At 39.6% G+C, this 15,037-nt stretch overlaps 2 protein-coding genes across 2 annotated transcripts in view; both read left to right on the top strand.

Moving 5' to 3' along the window:
- Positions 1–3,507: 3,507 nt before the first annotated feature.
- On the top strand, positions 3,508–12,176 carry LOC106637047 (myomesin and myosin binding protein). Its single transcript, XM_014349681.2, has 11 exons — positions 3,508–3,660; positions 5,407–5,874; positions 6,362–6,584; positions 6,709–6,999; positions 7,139–7,266; positions 7,462–7,634; positions 7,879–8,159; positions 8,246–8,656; positions 8,752–9,410; positions 9,496–9,926; positions 10,010–12,176. The coding sequence occupies exons 1-11, from the start codon at positions 3,631–3,633 to the stop codon at positions 11,370–11,372; spliced, it is 4,458 nt and encodes a 1,485-aa protein (XP_014205167.2). The 5' UTR covers positions 3,508–3,630; the 3' UTR covers positions 11,373–12,176.
- A 1,536-nt stretch (positions 12,177–13,712) lies between these two features.
- Positions 13,713–15,037, top strand: part of LOC106636691 (uncharacterized) — an 85,974-nt gene continuing 84,649 nt past the window's right edge. The window contains exon 1 of the mRNA XM_023391068.2: positions 13,713–14,006. Coding sequence (XP_023246836.2) covers positions 13,994–14,006 — 13 coding nt within the window. The 5' untranslated portion in view covers positions 13,713–13,993. The remainder of the gene's footprint in view (positions 14,007–15,037) is intronic.

Genomic DNA, 15,037 nt, shown 5'->3' on the forward strand with positions numbered 1-15,037 from the left:
CCGTATCTAAACCCATCCTTACACGCACGTGCGATAAAAGTAAAGAATAATTGTTCGTTTATTGGCTAAGAATCTTATTTTATTTTACCATTTATCCATCCATGCTGGATTTATTTTTACAGGAAAAAAAATTTCTAGAACACTTTGAAAGATTCAATTTACTTAATTTAAGTTTAATTCCAGTGTGCCCGTAGCCATTCTGGGATGGGCCCATATATTTCATGCGTTTTGACCAACTGAACACGATAAATAAATGTGATTGTCTTCATTTTTCTTCACAAATATTAATAGCAAACAGAAAAATAAATATTTTTCGTAGGGAAAAAATTTTGTGAAACTCTCAGGCTTATTTTACATAAAAAAGATATCTTGTAAAATTTTTGTAAACTCATTAGTTTTCCAGGAACAAATTCCTGAAATTCAAAAAAATGCGTTTTAAAAAAATCATTTTCAACCACATATTGCTCAGCTGTAACTGCATTATTGTCAATTCATCTGCTCTTAGATTTTACCTTACAGTGTGTATATTTTTAAATAACAAAAGCATGTGGTTATCAATCGCGAGACAACTACGGTGTTGTTGACCTACTATCCATGGAAGCCTGTATGTAATGTGTATTATAGATGCGTATAAAAAAATTTTACACAAGACATTACCATAGAATCTAATTTTTGTATCAATTATTAAAATTTCTTATCAAAAATCAATAATTGTAAAATAAAGGCAATGGCCATTATTTACCATTTTCAAGCCAGATCGGCAACGGGTCGATAAACCCCACTGAATCGCTCGAAAGGAACCGAGCTTTCCCGTATAAACCCCCTATTAATTTTTCCCCAAATCCTTGGAAAAAAATCATTTATCTCCCCAACAGCCGCCTAACAAAAACTGTCCCTCGATCAATCCATGCTAGAGCGATGAAGAGCTAGAAAAAAAAAAAAGAAAAAAAAAAGCTCCGTCTCTCAAAGCTTGCACCCATTATTCCCACCGTCTTGCACCTCCAAACGCTTCTTCTGCTTTCCCTCTCCCGCATGAGACGGATAAGCACCAGCATCCAAACTGCAGCCGCTCCGAGCACTCGCTCGCGCTATATCGAGCCAACCTCTCTCGGCCTTTCCCTCGAACTGCCCCACCGAATCCGTCCGCTCTCTCTCTCTCTCTCTCTCTCCGGCTCATGTCTTCGACGAGGAAAAATAATAAACGACAGAAGCACGCGAATAGAAGAAGCGAAGGCGAGAAAAGCTCGTCGGATCGGCCGAGTCTTTCGGCTGCTCCGGGCCATCGCGTATCGCGTGCACACGAGCAGAGAGGCCGCGAGGGGCGGCGGGCCATTTCCGCTTCTCGCGCGCCGTTGGTGGTGAAAAAAAAAACAAAACAACAAAAAAACAACAAAAAAACAACAAAAAACAAACAAAAAACCACTGGTGCCCCGTGAGTGCGAGTCAAAGTGCCAGAGTTTACGGGATCGCATGCGGCGTGTGTGCGCGTGTGCACGGGATTATTACACCGAGTGGTGGGCCGATAATCGCGACGATGGGTAACGCTCAGAGGAAGGCGAGCGCCAGAAAGGGATATCTGTCCAAAAGCTCGAGCAGAAAGTCCATGCAATGGGACAGCTCAGGTAAGCTCTGCCCCCGAATCGGTTAAAAGACGGCTCTTCGGCACACGCGTCGCAAGCTCCATACATCGCAAGCTCGACCGGGTCTCTTCATTTTTTTTTTTTTTTTTTTCCTTTCTTCCTCGCTAATGTTTACCTCAATTTATTATTATTTTTTTTTCTTCTCTTCATCCCACATACGGTCAGAGCAGTACCACTGGCTGGTGCATGTTGGTGTAGGTCGTAAAAGTGGTGGTGGTGGTCAACGGGCACGCACATACGTCTGGGCTGCGGAGTCGCGCGTACGGTGGTCGGGAGATATAAATATCGCCTACACGCTCTCTCGTCTCCTCTTTTCTTCCCTTTTTTTTTCTTTTTTTTTTTTCCCCTCTTCGTCTTCACCTTTACACTGCCCCCCCCCCTCCACTCGCCATTGCACGGAAAATCCAAACCATATGCTCCAAATGAGAGGTTCGTCATTAATCACGCGCGTGACTCGCAAGCACACTCGAGAAATCCGATCGTAAATCATACATGTATACGTTTAGTTATACGTGCTCTCGATTTCGAGCTGTAGGGCGTAAAATGTGTGCGTATATTACATTTGAAAAAAAAATCATCGGCACATGGGATGGTTTATTTTTGCACTCGTTTGCGTGATCGGCGCATCGCTTGTTCCATAAATCGGTTAGACTCATCGACACATGAGTAATAATAATAATAATAACGGAGGGTAGAAGCAAGAGTGATATTGCTTGCAAGCTCGACTGGTTGCAGTGTTTCTTCCCCTTTCTATTTTCTATCTGCTGCGCGGGTGCTCTCTCTCTCTCTCTCTTTGGCTTGTACGAACACTACGAGCATAATATATAGTTGGATGGATAGGTATACCGATTTCCCTCTTTCTCTCTCTTTGGCCAGCCCGCACCTGTTTGATACAGATGCAATGATCTTTTTGGGAATTTTTGATGTGCAAACTGATCGGGGTCGAAGATAATACGGGTCCATTGTTTGCGCTGTACGCAATGATGGGTGCTTGCGGGCGAGTTACGCGAATCTTCGTCTTTTCCATCTTCGTGTACAATGTGTATGCGCGTCTGCGTGTTACCTCGCGTTTTCTCTCGTTTTCTACGTTTTTGTACACTCGGTGCTAATATATAACACACGGGCAGATGACCGAGACGGTAGAAAGAGGGTCAGCGTGGCGCTTTTCCCTCCGTCTGACGGACTGAGTGAGACGAGACGGTGTACAGTCGGAGACAAGGATGAAATGTTCCTCTTTTACGATTTTTTTTTTTTCTTTTTTCACTGATTTTACCATTGCCTTTTCATACTTACACGTTTCTGTGGCGACTCCAATCGAACTACGTTCAAATGCAAAGTACTTCTTCTATGATGACCGAATGTTTCTGTTGATTACTGTTTTTTTTTTTTCACTACTTACGTAGATGATTACAAATGTTGACTCTGATGAATGCTCGATGATTTATTGTCCATCACCACGAGTCTCACGACATTGCCGATCTTCTGAAATCAAAGCTACAAGTATTGAACGAGACTGTGCCGTTTTTTATGCGACATTGGACATTGATATAGATTCGTTTGCAGTTCTTGTATTAAATATCATTCGAATAGACAATATATCTACATACAATAGCTACTTCAGGTAAAAGTAACAATACAGAGACACAAGGTGGAGGTAAATCATGACGGGGCCATCAGGTAAAAAGAGATAGAAAAGCTAGTGGCAATGGATTGTCGTTGTTTCGGTTGGCGGTCACGTGGAAAATATCGACAGTTTGCAGCTTGCACCGATACTCTATCGCGCGACTGCGACATACCGAGATCCATTGTTGACTTCTTAAAACACTCTCGTGCCACGGCAGTATGTGCCAGTCGTTTATCGGACTTTGCGGCGAAATCATGTAAATTTTGTTGTTTCGTACGTTGTGGTCGACAAGCTTGCCAAAGCTTTTAAGTATCCGTTGAAAGATCTCGTAATCCGTTCGCGTTACTTGTGATAGTTGATGGATAAATGTGGAAAAGTTGGTGCTTTACGATGGAGGTATGATGATAGTTATGTTTTTTATTTGTCAATGATCAGTACTTTGAGTACTCGTGTGAATGAATGAAAATAAGAGAGAGAAACATACATTAATACATTTTTCCATAAATACATCCTGCTCTCGTGAGGCATATCATATCTGTATTTCAAGATTTACCCTACTGTATATCAATCGTCGATCACGTATGACGCTCCGTTATAGCATTCTCAGAAACTGTTATGTTACCCGTACGTATACTTATTCGACTTGAGTACATTTTTACTCATATTCTTTCTTGAAGCGTCTTTTTCTTGGTAATGTTAATTTCATGAATCAGTTTATCTGTAGTACTCGTGTAAAAAATTATTTTTCGTCATACATAGTGTTTGTGCATGACTGCAGGTAATCATTGATCATCTTTTCACATTATTTTGTGATAAACACTTTTTTACATGTCACTGTCTTTTTGTAGTGGGAAAATAATTTTTTTTATACTATATTTTTGAACCTTTCCCTAATATGTATGGAATTTTCGTGTTTTACTTTAGTTTAAAATAAAAATCTATAAAAGATATTTTTGATCGAGGTTTAGAACTTTGTCTTTTGACGCAATCGTGTGAAATATATATGTTTTAAAAATTACAATAAAAATGTTGTTTTTTTATTTTTCTTTATTTTAGAGTGACCAAGTAATATGCTTCAGATTTTTTCTGTTTGATAAAATTTATAAACCATCATCAGCTTTAATGAGGAACCTAAAGTCATCTTCCAAATTTACGCTCAATTGGACAATAGATCCGCTAAAAATTATTCTTGTATCAAACATTTTTCTTTTTATGAGTTGGTCGCACCTACGGTACTGTTAACATTTAATTTTGATATTGTTAGTTTTAATCTTGAATTGAACAAAATAACTCATGATTCATTATAATTTAGCATTAAAGTTGTACATCACTTTACAATAAATAGCTCTATATTTTCATTTAGTCACATATTTACAAAATAAAGCGTAAGGTCAAGTACGAAGGACTCGTAGTAAATCTGTAATCTAGATATTTGAGTTTTTCAAGTCAAGGTAACTTTCAATGATGATGGTGATTATAAATATTGATCAATAACATAAAGTATAAAAAAATGTTGTGATTTGATAGTTTACGTATCAACGTTTTCTTTCCTTCTCATTTACATGATCAAGTGTTGAATACAATTTTCTGTGGTGTAACGTAGAATACTCAGTTAATTTATTAGACTCGTTAACTTAAATACTGAGACCAATTAACCATCGCTGATTCATAAACTCAGTTAAAATTTTTTTTTTTTCACACACTAAGAAATTTTTTTAAATTCCACACATGTGTGCGATTTAAAGAGCAAAAGTGTTAAGTCACTCATGAGTTACCTAGATTCTAAGACATTTGGTCGCATTTTCTTATCCTATGCCATTGTTTTTGTGTGATTTTAATCCTACACGCCATATAATCTGAGTTTTAAAAACCATATTTTTCGTTAAATTCATTGCACTTAATAAATTTATTTCAAGATACACCTATTCAGATAAAAATCGAGGTTTGAACTTTTTCGTTGCACTGCACAATTTTCAAAACGTTACTAGAGTCTTCTGATCCCAAGAAAATGATCTTGGAAGAGCACAATTTCAAAAAATTCATTAAACCAGACAAAATGCGATTTGTGTACTAAACGAAAGAAAAAAAAAAAAAAAAAAATACCCACGAATGTAAGAGCAACGCAAAAACATTTGGCAATAGCAGGAAATACGAGCCGAGACACGAGCTTTCGTTCGTCGCATGTACCGCAACCTAAACTCCGCGCTGATTCTAATATCCCGCCAAAAAGGAGCCCCAGCACCGCCAGGCAAACCGGTCCTCATCCCAGGCCCGGACGACTCTCAATCCGACGTTGTCCTCATCCGGTGGAACATTTCGCCGCACAGCGGTGGCTCGAGTATCATCGGTTACTACGTGGAGCAGCGGAAAATGGGCAGTCCGCACTGGGAGAGCGCCGCGCCGGTGATTTGCCGGGAGCCGGAGCTGATGCTCAGCGGCCTCGAGCCCGGCTGGCGCTACCAGTTTCGCATCAGGGCCCAGAACTTTTTGGGCACGTCGGAACCGAGCGAGCTGTCGGATCCGTTGACCGTTACTCTGCAGAACACGACGCAGATTGTGCCAAAGTTCAACCAAGAGCTCAGAGATTCTTTCGTTGTACTCTACGGATACGTAAGTTTTATGCGTTATTGATTCAATTTAGTGCAAATTCGTAAGTCCACGTGGAATTTCACATGAATTTTGAATGCGGAGGAAATTCCTCGTCGATTTTCCTCATGAAATTCCAAGTTGGAAACATTTTTCAAAGAATGTTCGTCGCGTAGTACGATGTTGGGACCTTATCATCGTCTTTCCATTGTATACTTAGACACTCAATCTATATGAAACCGTAAATTCCTGTGGATAAGTTACAAAAAATATTGCTTGAAATAATTTATTTCACGTAGTACTCGATGAGAAATTTTTCTATGAAGAAAATTTATGCAAAATTTCACGTGGACCATTGAAATGGGGCAAAGTAGGTACTTTTAGTGCTTAAAGTATCATTGTACCATCCGAAATACTATTTGAGCTGGTCTACATTGTTAGCCTGCTCATTTCAATTAAGGTAGATTTTTACCTATGCAAAAAAGTAAAAAACTTCTTTGTCTCGTTTCAGGTTGAAATTATGGCAAGTTACTCTGGACTGCCTATACCAGTGATTAGATGGTTCAAAAATGACAGCGAACTGATGTCCAGCGGGAGGATTGAAATTAAGACTGACTGTAACAAAAGCGTACTAATAATCAAAGGGGCAAGACAAATGGACGAGGGGGAAATTAAATGCATTGCCACGAACCGAGCTGGAAGGGTCACCACGAAAGCTAAACTTATAGTTGAAGGTATGTACAAATAAATCTTCTCACATATATGTAATTACGTGTGAACATCACTACTAATTGTAAAATTGAGGATTGTGTCAATTGTATTTTATTGATAATGGAAAAAACTATTAAACGACTATAGTACCAGCATTCGTTCGACTACCCAAAGGATACGATGAAGGATTACTTTTTGCACAAGACGAAGAAGTGAAGTTGCGAGTCACCCATGGTGGTAAGCCGTCACCCAGTGTCACCTGGTATCACAATGGAGAGATCGTCCTGGCTGATCATCGACGTAGTTTTGAAAGTACTGCGGAAGGCGAGAGTATTCTCATCATCTCCAACGCTGTGCGTGATGACCGCGGAGAATACACCGTAAGGGTGATCAATAAACATGGCGAGGGAGCGATATCTTTTTTGGTCACCATCATAGGTAGGTAAGGTTTTCTTTTTCTCTGATGAAGATGAACTTAACAATTTATGTACATGTATAATAGTTATAATTTTTTGTTAACCGTTGAAAATATCAAAGGATTCCCCGTTTTTTAGTCAAGTTACTTTTTCCATTATAGATAGTCCTTCTCCTCCCCGGAATGTGACAGTGACACGAATATTTGGCCGGAGTGTTTCATTGGCGTGGATGGAACCGGATGACGATGGTGGAAGTAGTATCGGAAATTACCTTGTCGAATATCATAGAGTAATTATCAAACCTATACTATACTTGACGCTTTAAAGAAAAACGTCTTATTATTATTATTATTATTATTATTATTATTATTATTGTGTTACAGTATATATACATACTTTCTGTAAAAATCAATTTCTTTTTAAAAAATTATAAATACCACGTAAACTTTGAAATACTAATTATAATATTGCTTATTTGTTTAAGATGGGATGGGATATGTGGTTAAAATCAATGACTTGCAAGTACACGACTGTCATGATAAACGATTTGATAGAAGGATCAGAGTACGAATTTCGCGTGAAAGCAGAGAATCTCTATGGTCTCAGCGATCCTAGCGAGAAAACACAGATTGTTTTCATACCAGATGTCAAAAGAGGGTGCGTGTGATAATTAATAAAAAAATATTTTTTTTTTTTTTTTTTTTTTTACTAGCGTGATATGCTTACTAGAACAGTCACAAGACTTGAGAGTGCTATTGACCAGGACCTAAAGATCTAATTGTGATTGTTTTGATTGGATATAAATCAGTGTAGAAAAACATTTCTTGTAACGAAGGCACAGCAAACGTTCACATTCTTGGTATGTTTTTAATTCTACTGTCTTTATTTATGTACAAATCAGAATTACTGAGCCAAATATGAGGATAAGATCGGTAAGCCATCGGGACATTCCACGTGGACGCAGTGAGAGACGTGAAATCAGTTTTCATGAGCCCACTCAGAGGACACGTAGTTTGACTCGCGAGGAAGCTTCGAATCGGGAAGCCATGTCAATGCACGAGCGTACCTTATCGCCCACAAGATTAGTCAGATCATCCAGAGCTGACAGTCGCGTAACTTTCATTCTAGACGCCAATAGCCGTGAAAAAGATGAGCCTCTAATGAAAGAACGTGAGGTGCTAGGTACGCTGAGAAATTCAAATTTTTCACTTATTGATTATTACTTTTATTAACGGTTTTAACAACTAAGTCCATTCTTTAATTTTCAGAAAGAAGTAGATCACCACAAACAACGATTGTAGTAACTCCGAATTACAACGACTCGGGAGGCCAGCGAACATACTTGGATTCACGGTCCCGTACTGTTTCCTACTCACATGAACATAGTCCGTCACCCCTTGTGTTGGAGGAGTCAATGGAAGTCGCGATCAAGCAAACGGTGGACAGTATGAGATCGAGTTTAAGTCCACCATCTGTAGTACCTAGGCATAGACGTGGCAGTAATGAAACTGAAACGAATTTAAAGGAGGGTAATGAAGATGATATGTTACACGGTAGTTCGGAGTTCATGTTAGTACTATATCCAGGTGAAGAAGATCGAAGACAGTACGAATCAGAACGTTTAGAGAAACAATCTGAAATCACTCGACGAGAGACACGAGGAACCTCAGAGGCTTTGAGTAAGTGCATAAAGTTTTTTTTCTTGTTGTCCATCATAGAAGTATATAGTGGAAAAAGTTGGCGTTGAATTAAATATAACTTAATTTTCGTTTAGCGAATCGATTTGTCGAACGTCAATCAGCTGTCGAAGTACCTCCAGAAGAAGAAGAGGAGGATTTAATTCCACCACCCATGTCACTATCTCTTCCCGAACTATTTAGCCCCGATCATCAAATTGTCGAAATCGTTCGGGAGGCGGTCAGTTCAACCGAACTTCTTCATGAACGTGCAATGGAGCGCTTTTATCGTGCAGTAGAAGCCGAACAATCCATCGAACAGAAACGAAATAAGACCAATGATCCAAAAGCAAATCGTTCAGGTGACAATGAGGCATATCCTCTATTCAAATCAAGGTCTCGTCCGATACGAAGACGGTTATCGAATTCCGGCGCAAATACCTGGCAAGTTCGACGTGATAGACGAAGATCGAGTGAGGGAGAAGCTAATGTAACTTTACTCAAACCTCCGAAATTACCTGTACCTTCTCCGTTGTTGAACGTATTGTCAGATCCAAACCTACTCACTAAAGATGAAAAACCCACGCAAAAGGCGGAGCCCTGGCTGATGGGTGGAGGCAGCTCCGAACGCCTACGCAGGTGGCACGAGCCTGGTATTGATCTCAATGAAGAGTCCACAGCTGCTTCGATTGACAGAGAAAACACCCAGAATAATCAAAAAGAGAAATTATTGAGCATGCCAGAACTAAAGCCAAAAGTAGGAAAACCATTCCAATACGTAGATAAATAGTATTACTAAAGTGTAATGCTAAATTAATCTGTTAATTTTTTTATTGTTTAAGGAACCGTTGGAAGTGCAAGTGGTCGAAGAAGAATATGATGAAGTTGCACCTGATATTATTTATGCGGAAGACAGTATTGACACCTCTTATCTCTCTTCGGAAGCGGAAAGTACTGATAGCGAAGATTTGAAACATCTTAAAGACAGAATAATGGCTATTCCAGTATTAGAAGAAGAAGAAACATATCATCCCCGTGGCCGTATGCTTTTGCATCTGAATACAGACACACCACCTCCAGTTCCACCGCACAGATCTTTATCACCCTCCCCTACGTCACCGAATGGTACCATTGTACCAAAATCTATTTTGAAAAAGCGCACAGAAACTGAATCTATACCAGTGAATCAATTTGGTAGACCAATTCCACCGGAAAAACCCATTCGAAAGTCACTGCCACCTCACGAGGACGCTAGTGTGATAATGCTCAACAGGTAATTTCATTTTATTCAGTATACACATACTTTATCATTCTTCTGTTCAAGTATTTGTAAAATAAACGTAACTTATTTAATAGGTCAATATCAAATCAGAATTTTGAAGATGTGGCAGAGATGAAAACAGTGACACCTGGATTTGTAGCTGTATCTCCACTCCCCTCTTCATTTCAACCGATAGTTGTCACTTTATCAACGCCCACTCCAATAGTGACACCGGCACCTGTACCATCATTAAAATCACCTGTATCTACGTCTACAACTGAGTCAAATGCATTAAACAAAGGAATGACGGATTCCGATAAAGAAGCTGTTATTTCTGCAGGAGAAGCCGCTGTTTCCAAGCGCAAACAAATGCGTCAAGGTTCAAAAACACATTCAACTGAAGAGTCTGAAGAAGAACATGAAGAAAAGATGGCTGTGGTTAGTCATTACACAGAACTCGTGAAACAATATTCCAATCCAGATTTCAGACAACGTTCGTTAAGTCGAGATAGAGAAATAAAACGTTACGAAAGTCCTTCTCAAACCAGAGTTGCATCACCTATGCCAAATCAGACAAACCAATACAATAGTCAAACGCTCAAAAAAGAAGCATTGTCCGTAACTCCAGGAAAGACAATAGAGCCAATTTCTCCCATAGGTCCACCAATTACTACCCATAACGTAATACCCGCAAAGATCATAACACCCATACCACCAGTAATACCATCTATGCCGATAAAACAAGCAATGCCGATATTACAGTCAGAACGAAGTGGAAGACGAGGCAGTTTATCGAGTCGAGCAAATGAGAGTGATTCGGATGTATCTGTTAAGGGAAAGTTAAGGGAACCAAGACCAGTGAGTGACGGCGATAGAGAAAGACAAAGATACATGGACATGAGTGATTCCAGAAGCTCGACACCAAGTCACAGAAGGGCAGACAGTCGAACGAGAAATGAAAACCGACCACCCGCGAGGAACGAGTCACCAATGCCTAGGTCTAGAAACGTATCAAGGGATCGAGGATCGGTAGTGGAGTCACGATCATCTTCTAATGCAAGGGAATCTAGACCGGTTAGTGGGGCTAAAACGAAAAGCAGCCGGCCATCATCCAGGGCTAGTTCTAGGGACCGATCACGTGCCAATACACCAGCTGAAATGGAAATTGAACGACTTCAACGAGCTTTGGATGAGCAAACAGATCGTCTAAGGAGGCTGTCCAGTAAAAATGAGCCTGTAAATGCTGAAAATATTAACCTTAGAATAGAAACTGAAAAAAAAATTAGGACGACATTGAGTTTTTTGATAGATATGGGTTTACTGATGGCTGCATTTTATTTATATTTATTTAAAAGAGAAGAACTGGCAATTCCCATTATTGTCTTGTTGTTATATCGTCACATACAGCAGGAAATTAAAGGCTGGATACCTCGCTGGTGGAGAAGTGAAAAACGTTAACAATGTTGTTAATGTTTTATGGTAATTATGACGTTGTTAACGTACGATAACAATGTCCCTGATGATCAGTAACGTTGTTATGTAAATGCGCTTTGTTTTCCAAAAGAGAATGTTAAGAATTTGAAATTTTGGCTTTCACGAATACCATATTTTTTACTTTTTGTTTATAGTGTTTTCCATTTTTCAATCAATGACAAATCAAACGTTGATTTTTTACATACAATTAATCACAAATACCATTTTTGTCCTTTGGCAGAATTTGTTTTGATGTTTTCTCTAAATATCTTTTTAAACACTATATTCATAGAAACAATGTGAGGAAAACTTGTTTTTAAAAATGATAAAATTATGTCTTTGCTGGGATCTTTTTTAGTAAAAGATTTTAAGCTTAAGCTATATGGACCAGATAATATTTTTTAACATCCTCTTTTATTTAAATGTTTACTGAATTTTAAATACCTGTTTTACATAGCATGAGAGATTTTTCTAAGAGTTAGATGTTTAAAAAATAAAAAAAATGTTTAAGTATAAGTTAATTGTTTTTCGACAACGATTCGAGATAAAATCGATAACATTTAAATGCACATATCGAGTTAGTCGTCAAGTATTCTTAGAAACTCAATCATGCATTTAAATTGATTCGTATATTTGTTGGATTTTGGGGGTGTAAGTTACATTATTGAGTATTATGTCAGTTTTTAAATTCTTTAAATGTTTATGAATGTTGGAAATGTTCAAAAAGGAAATGTTTTGACCTTCATCGAAAATTTATTCACGTTATGTATTATATATTTATAAATATGAATAAAAATTATATTGAATGAATTTATATCTCATAAAACTCTGTTTTAACTGCAAATCACGCATTTAATTATGATTCATACATAAAAATACCTGTTCCTCTGTTTTTGCGAATCCTACTTACCAAGAATAAAAAAAAATAAAAAATATTATATCAAGGGCATTAACATTTAGAGTTAGAGTTTCTTTTCTTCATTTGTTTGCATATATACTACCATGGAGACATAATTAATAGGAGTAGTAAGGCGCAACCGAGCGGCTACGGGCTTTTGAAGTCATTAAAGAAGACTTCAAAAATCATTATAAGTCTTTCAAAGACTTCAGACTTTTTACCAGGACTTCAAGAGTGTATATAGTTCAAAGTCTGTGAAAAAGACTTCAAGTTATTAAAAAAGACTTAAGAACTCATTCTAAGTCTTTCAAGGACTTCAGAAGTCTCCAAAAGACTACAGACTTTTTACTGGAACTTCCAGAGTGCATATAGTTTAAAGTCATTAAAAAAACTTAATAAATCATTCTAAGTCTTTCAAAGACTTCAGACTTTTTACCAGGACTTCAAGAGTGTATATAGTTCAAAGTCTTTTAAAAAGATTTCAAGTCATTAAAAAAGACTTAATAAATCATTATAAGTCTTTCAAAGACTTCAGACTTTTTACCAGGATTTCAAGAGTGTATATAGTTCAAAGTCTTTTAAAAAGACTTCAAGTCATTAAAAAAGACTTAAGAAGTCATTCTAAGTCTTTCAAAGACTTCAGAAGTCTCCAAAAGATTTCAGACTTTTTACCAGGACTTCAAGAGTGTATATAGTTTAAAGTCTTTTAAAAAGACTTCAAGTCATTAAAAAAGACTTAATAAATCATTTTAAGTCTTTCAAAGACTTCAGAAGTCTCCAAAAGACTTAAGAGTGCGCAGCCCCTCGGGGTAAGAAGCTGTAATGACACAGTGCAAAGCAAATGAATAAATCAGCGTGCGAAAGTAAAGAAAGAAAAAAAGCATTGAAAGTGACATAAGGGTAGGAAGAGAAGATGGATATCGAGAAAAGGAGAAAAAGCGTGTTACATGGACGGAGACGAGGGAGAAAGATGGTTGCGAGAGGACATTATGTAGAAAACGACGACAGACGAAGACGGAGACTCGGAACAAGGAAGAGGAGAGAAACGACGATGGAGAGGGCATAACATAGCGGGTAAAGCGGCGCGGCGCGTCGCGACGTTTTTAGACCAGAGCCCCGTGTGGGTATATAGCGCTCGAAACGAGTCTCCTCCGCGGCCACGGCTCCGTCAGATTCCGGGCAGGCGCGCTGCCACCTTCCTTCCTCCTCCTACCTTACCATCGCTTTTCCGATCCCCCGATCTCGAAACCGATTGAAAAATGCTTACCGATCAAAACGACGCGACAACTCGGGGCGGGTGAAAGTCAGTCGGAAGGAAAAAAAGCTCCGAGCTTTTGCTGCCCTATAGCAGCGGCGGTGCTGGCGTGGTGGAACGAGGCGGAAGAAGAAGGAGAAGAAGAAACAGCAACGGCAGACGCGAGGAGAGAACAGGAGAGGAAGAAGGTGCTTTCGCGCGCGCAGTGTTTTCCTCTCGGCGAGTGTTGGGTTTTAGCAGCAGCATCAACAGTTAGTTAAGAGCTTGCGTGCGTGCGTGCGTGTGGTAAACTGCAGCGTGCGTGAGAAAAAGAAAAAAATTTTTCTTTCTGTCCTCCTCCTTCTCTGTCACTTTTTGTCATCACATTAGGTGTGAGCCCCTCTTCTCGTGCGCCTAGTGAACACATCAGCCATGACAAACCGGCCCGGGAACTAGAGGACGAGAGACGAAGGGATGACCCTAACAGGTAAGCCGCTCTCGCGTAGCTTCTGGTCGCGCTTCGCCTTGGGAGGGACGAGCGCGCGTAGTTTCTGCCGCTGCTCTTGACGTCTTGAAAAAACTGAATTTTATTTTTGGAAATATTCCCATCCTCCGCCCCGGCCCGCGCTCTTTCTCATCGTCTCGCTCGCCTCTTTAACCACGGACGCGCTCCGTGTTTTGACTTTGCGCGCATACACAAGCGCTTCAAAGTTGAATAAGCGGACTGTGGTAATCGCATTCCGGGCCATTGTATACATTGACGGTGGTTTTTGTGTCACCGACAGGTCGACAGGTGGTTTTTTCCTGGGAAATGTCTTTCTTTTCTTCTTTTTTTTTTTGGTCTTTCCCTCCCAACGAGATGCACCAACAGATTTTTCGATCGCGTTTTTTCCGAGTATTTTCCAGCCGAGTATCGCTTGCCGAGTGACAAATGACAAATCCCCATGCGGTCCGAGCGATAAATTCGAAATCGCACTTCGTCATCCGGGGGGTCCACGCGCTTGGATATGATTCAAGCCACGACCGCGCGATCCATTAATCCTTTTTGCTGAAATTTTTACTCTTGCAACCTGCTGGCGTGCTCTAAAATTATCCCCCCCGATTGGCTCGAACTACTCACGGAGTATAGCTATCGCCGTACGCCATGTAATCGAGAAATATTTTTTCTTATTTTACTCTCGTAATTCGGAGCAATACAAAAGCAACATTTTTTTCCCCAAAAATCCATTTCAAGCGTTACGTACACATATAAATCTATTCGTCGGTCAAGGAAGCGCGTTTCTGTCGTCGAATGACGTATCGCGTCGTTGTTTGCTCGAATTTGGTTTGCTTTTTCGAAAGAAAACAAGTAGACGGAAGCGATCAATACAAAGCGATACAACGAAAGTACATTAAAGCGGAGAATAATCGAGAGGAGGTGCAAGGAGGGCGGATGGGCCGAGCAATATCGCTCGCCGACGTGCTGCCTCGAAAAACTGGCGGGAGGCTCGCTTGCCAAACGGATGGAAATAGGCCAGT

Source organism: Copidosoma floridanum, unplaced genomic scaffold (genome assembly GCF_036245765.1).
Source record: "Copidosoma floridanum isolate Cflo_tuat_1 unplaced genomic scaffold, Cflo_Japanese_pri ptg000014l, whole genome shotgun sequence".
Taxonomy (NCBI): domain Eukaryota; kingdom Metazoa; phylum Arthropoda; class Insecta; order Hymenoptera; family Encyrtidae; genus Copidosoma; species Copidosoma floridanum.

Bases quoted from the DNA above. Each gene is read 5' to 3' on its own strand.
- LOC106637047 (XM_014349681.2), top strand. From the start codon at position 3,631: ATGTGGAAAAGTTGGTGCTTTACGATGGAG. The intron at 7,000-7,138 runs GTAGGTAAGGTT...TTTCCATTATAG, and splicing joins TTTTTTGGTCACCATCATAG to ATAGTCCTTCTCCTCCCCGG. The intron at 9,411-9,495 runs GTAGGAAAACCA...TTATTGTTTAAG, and splicing joins TGCCAGAACTAAAGCCAAAA to GAACCGTTGGAAGTGCAAGT.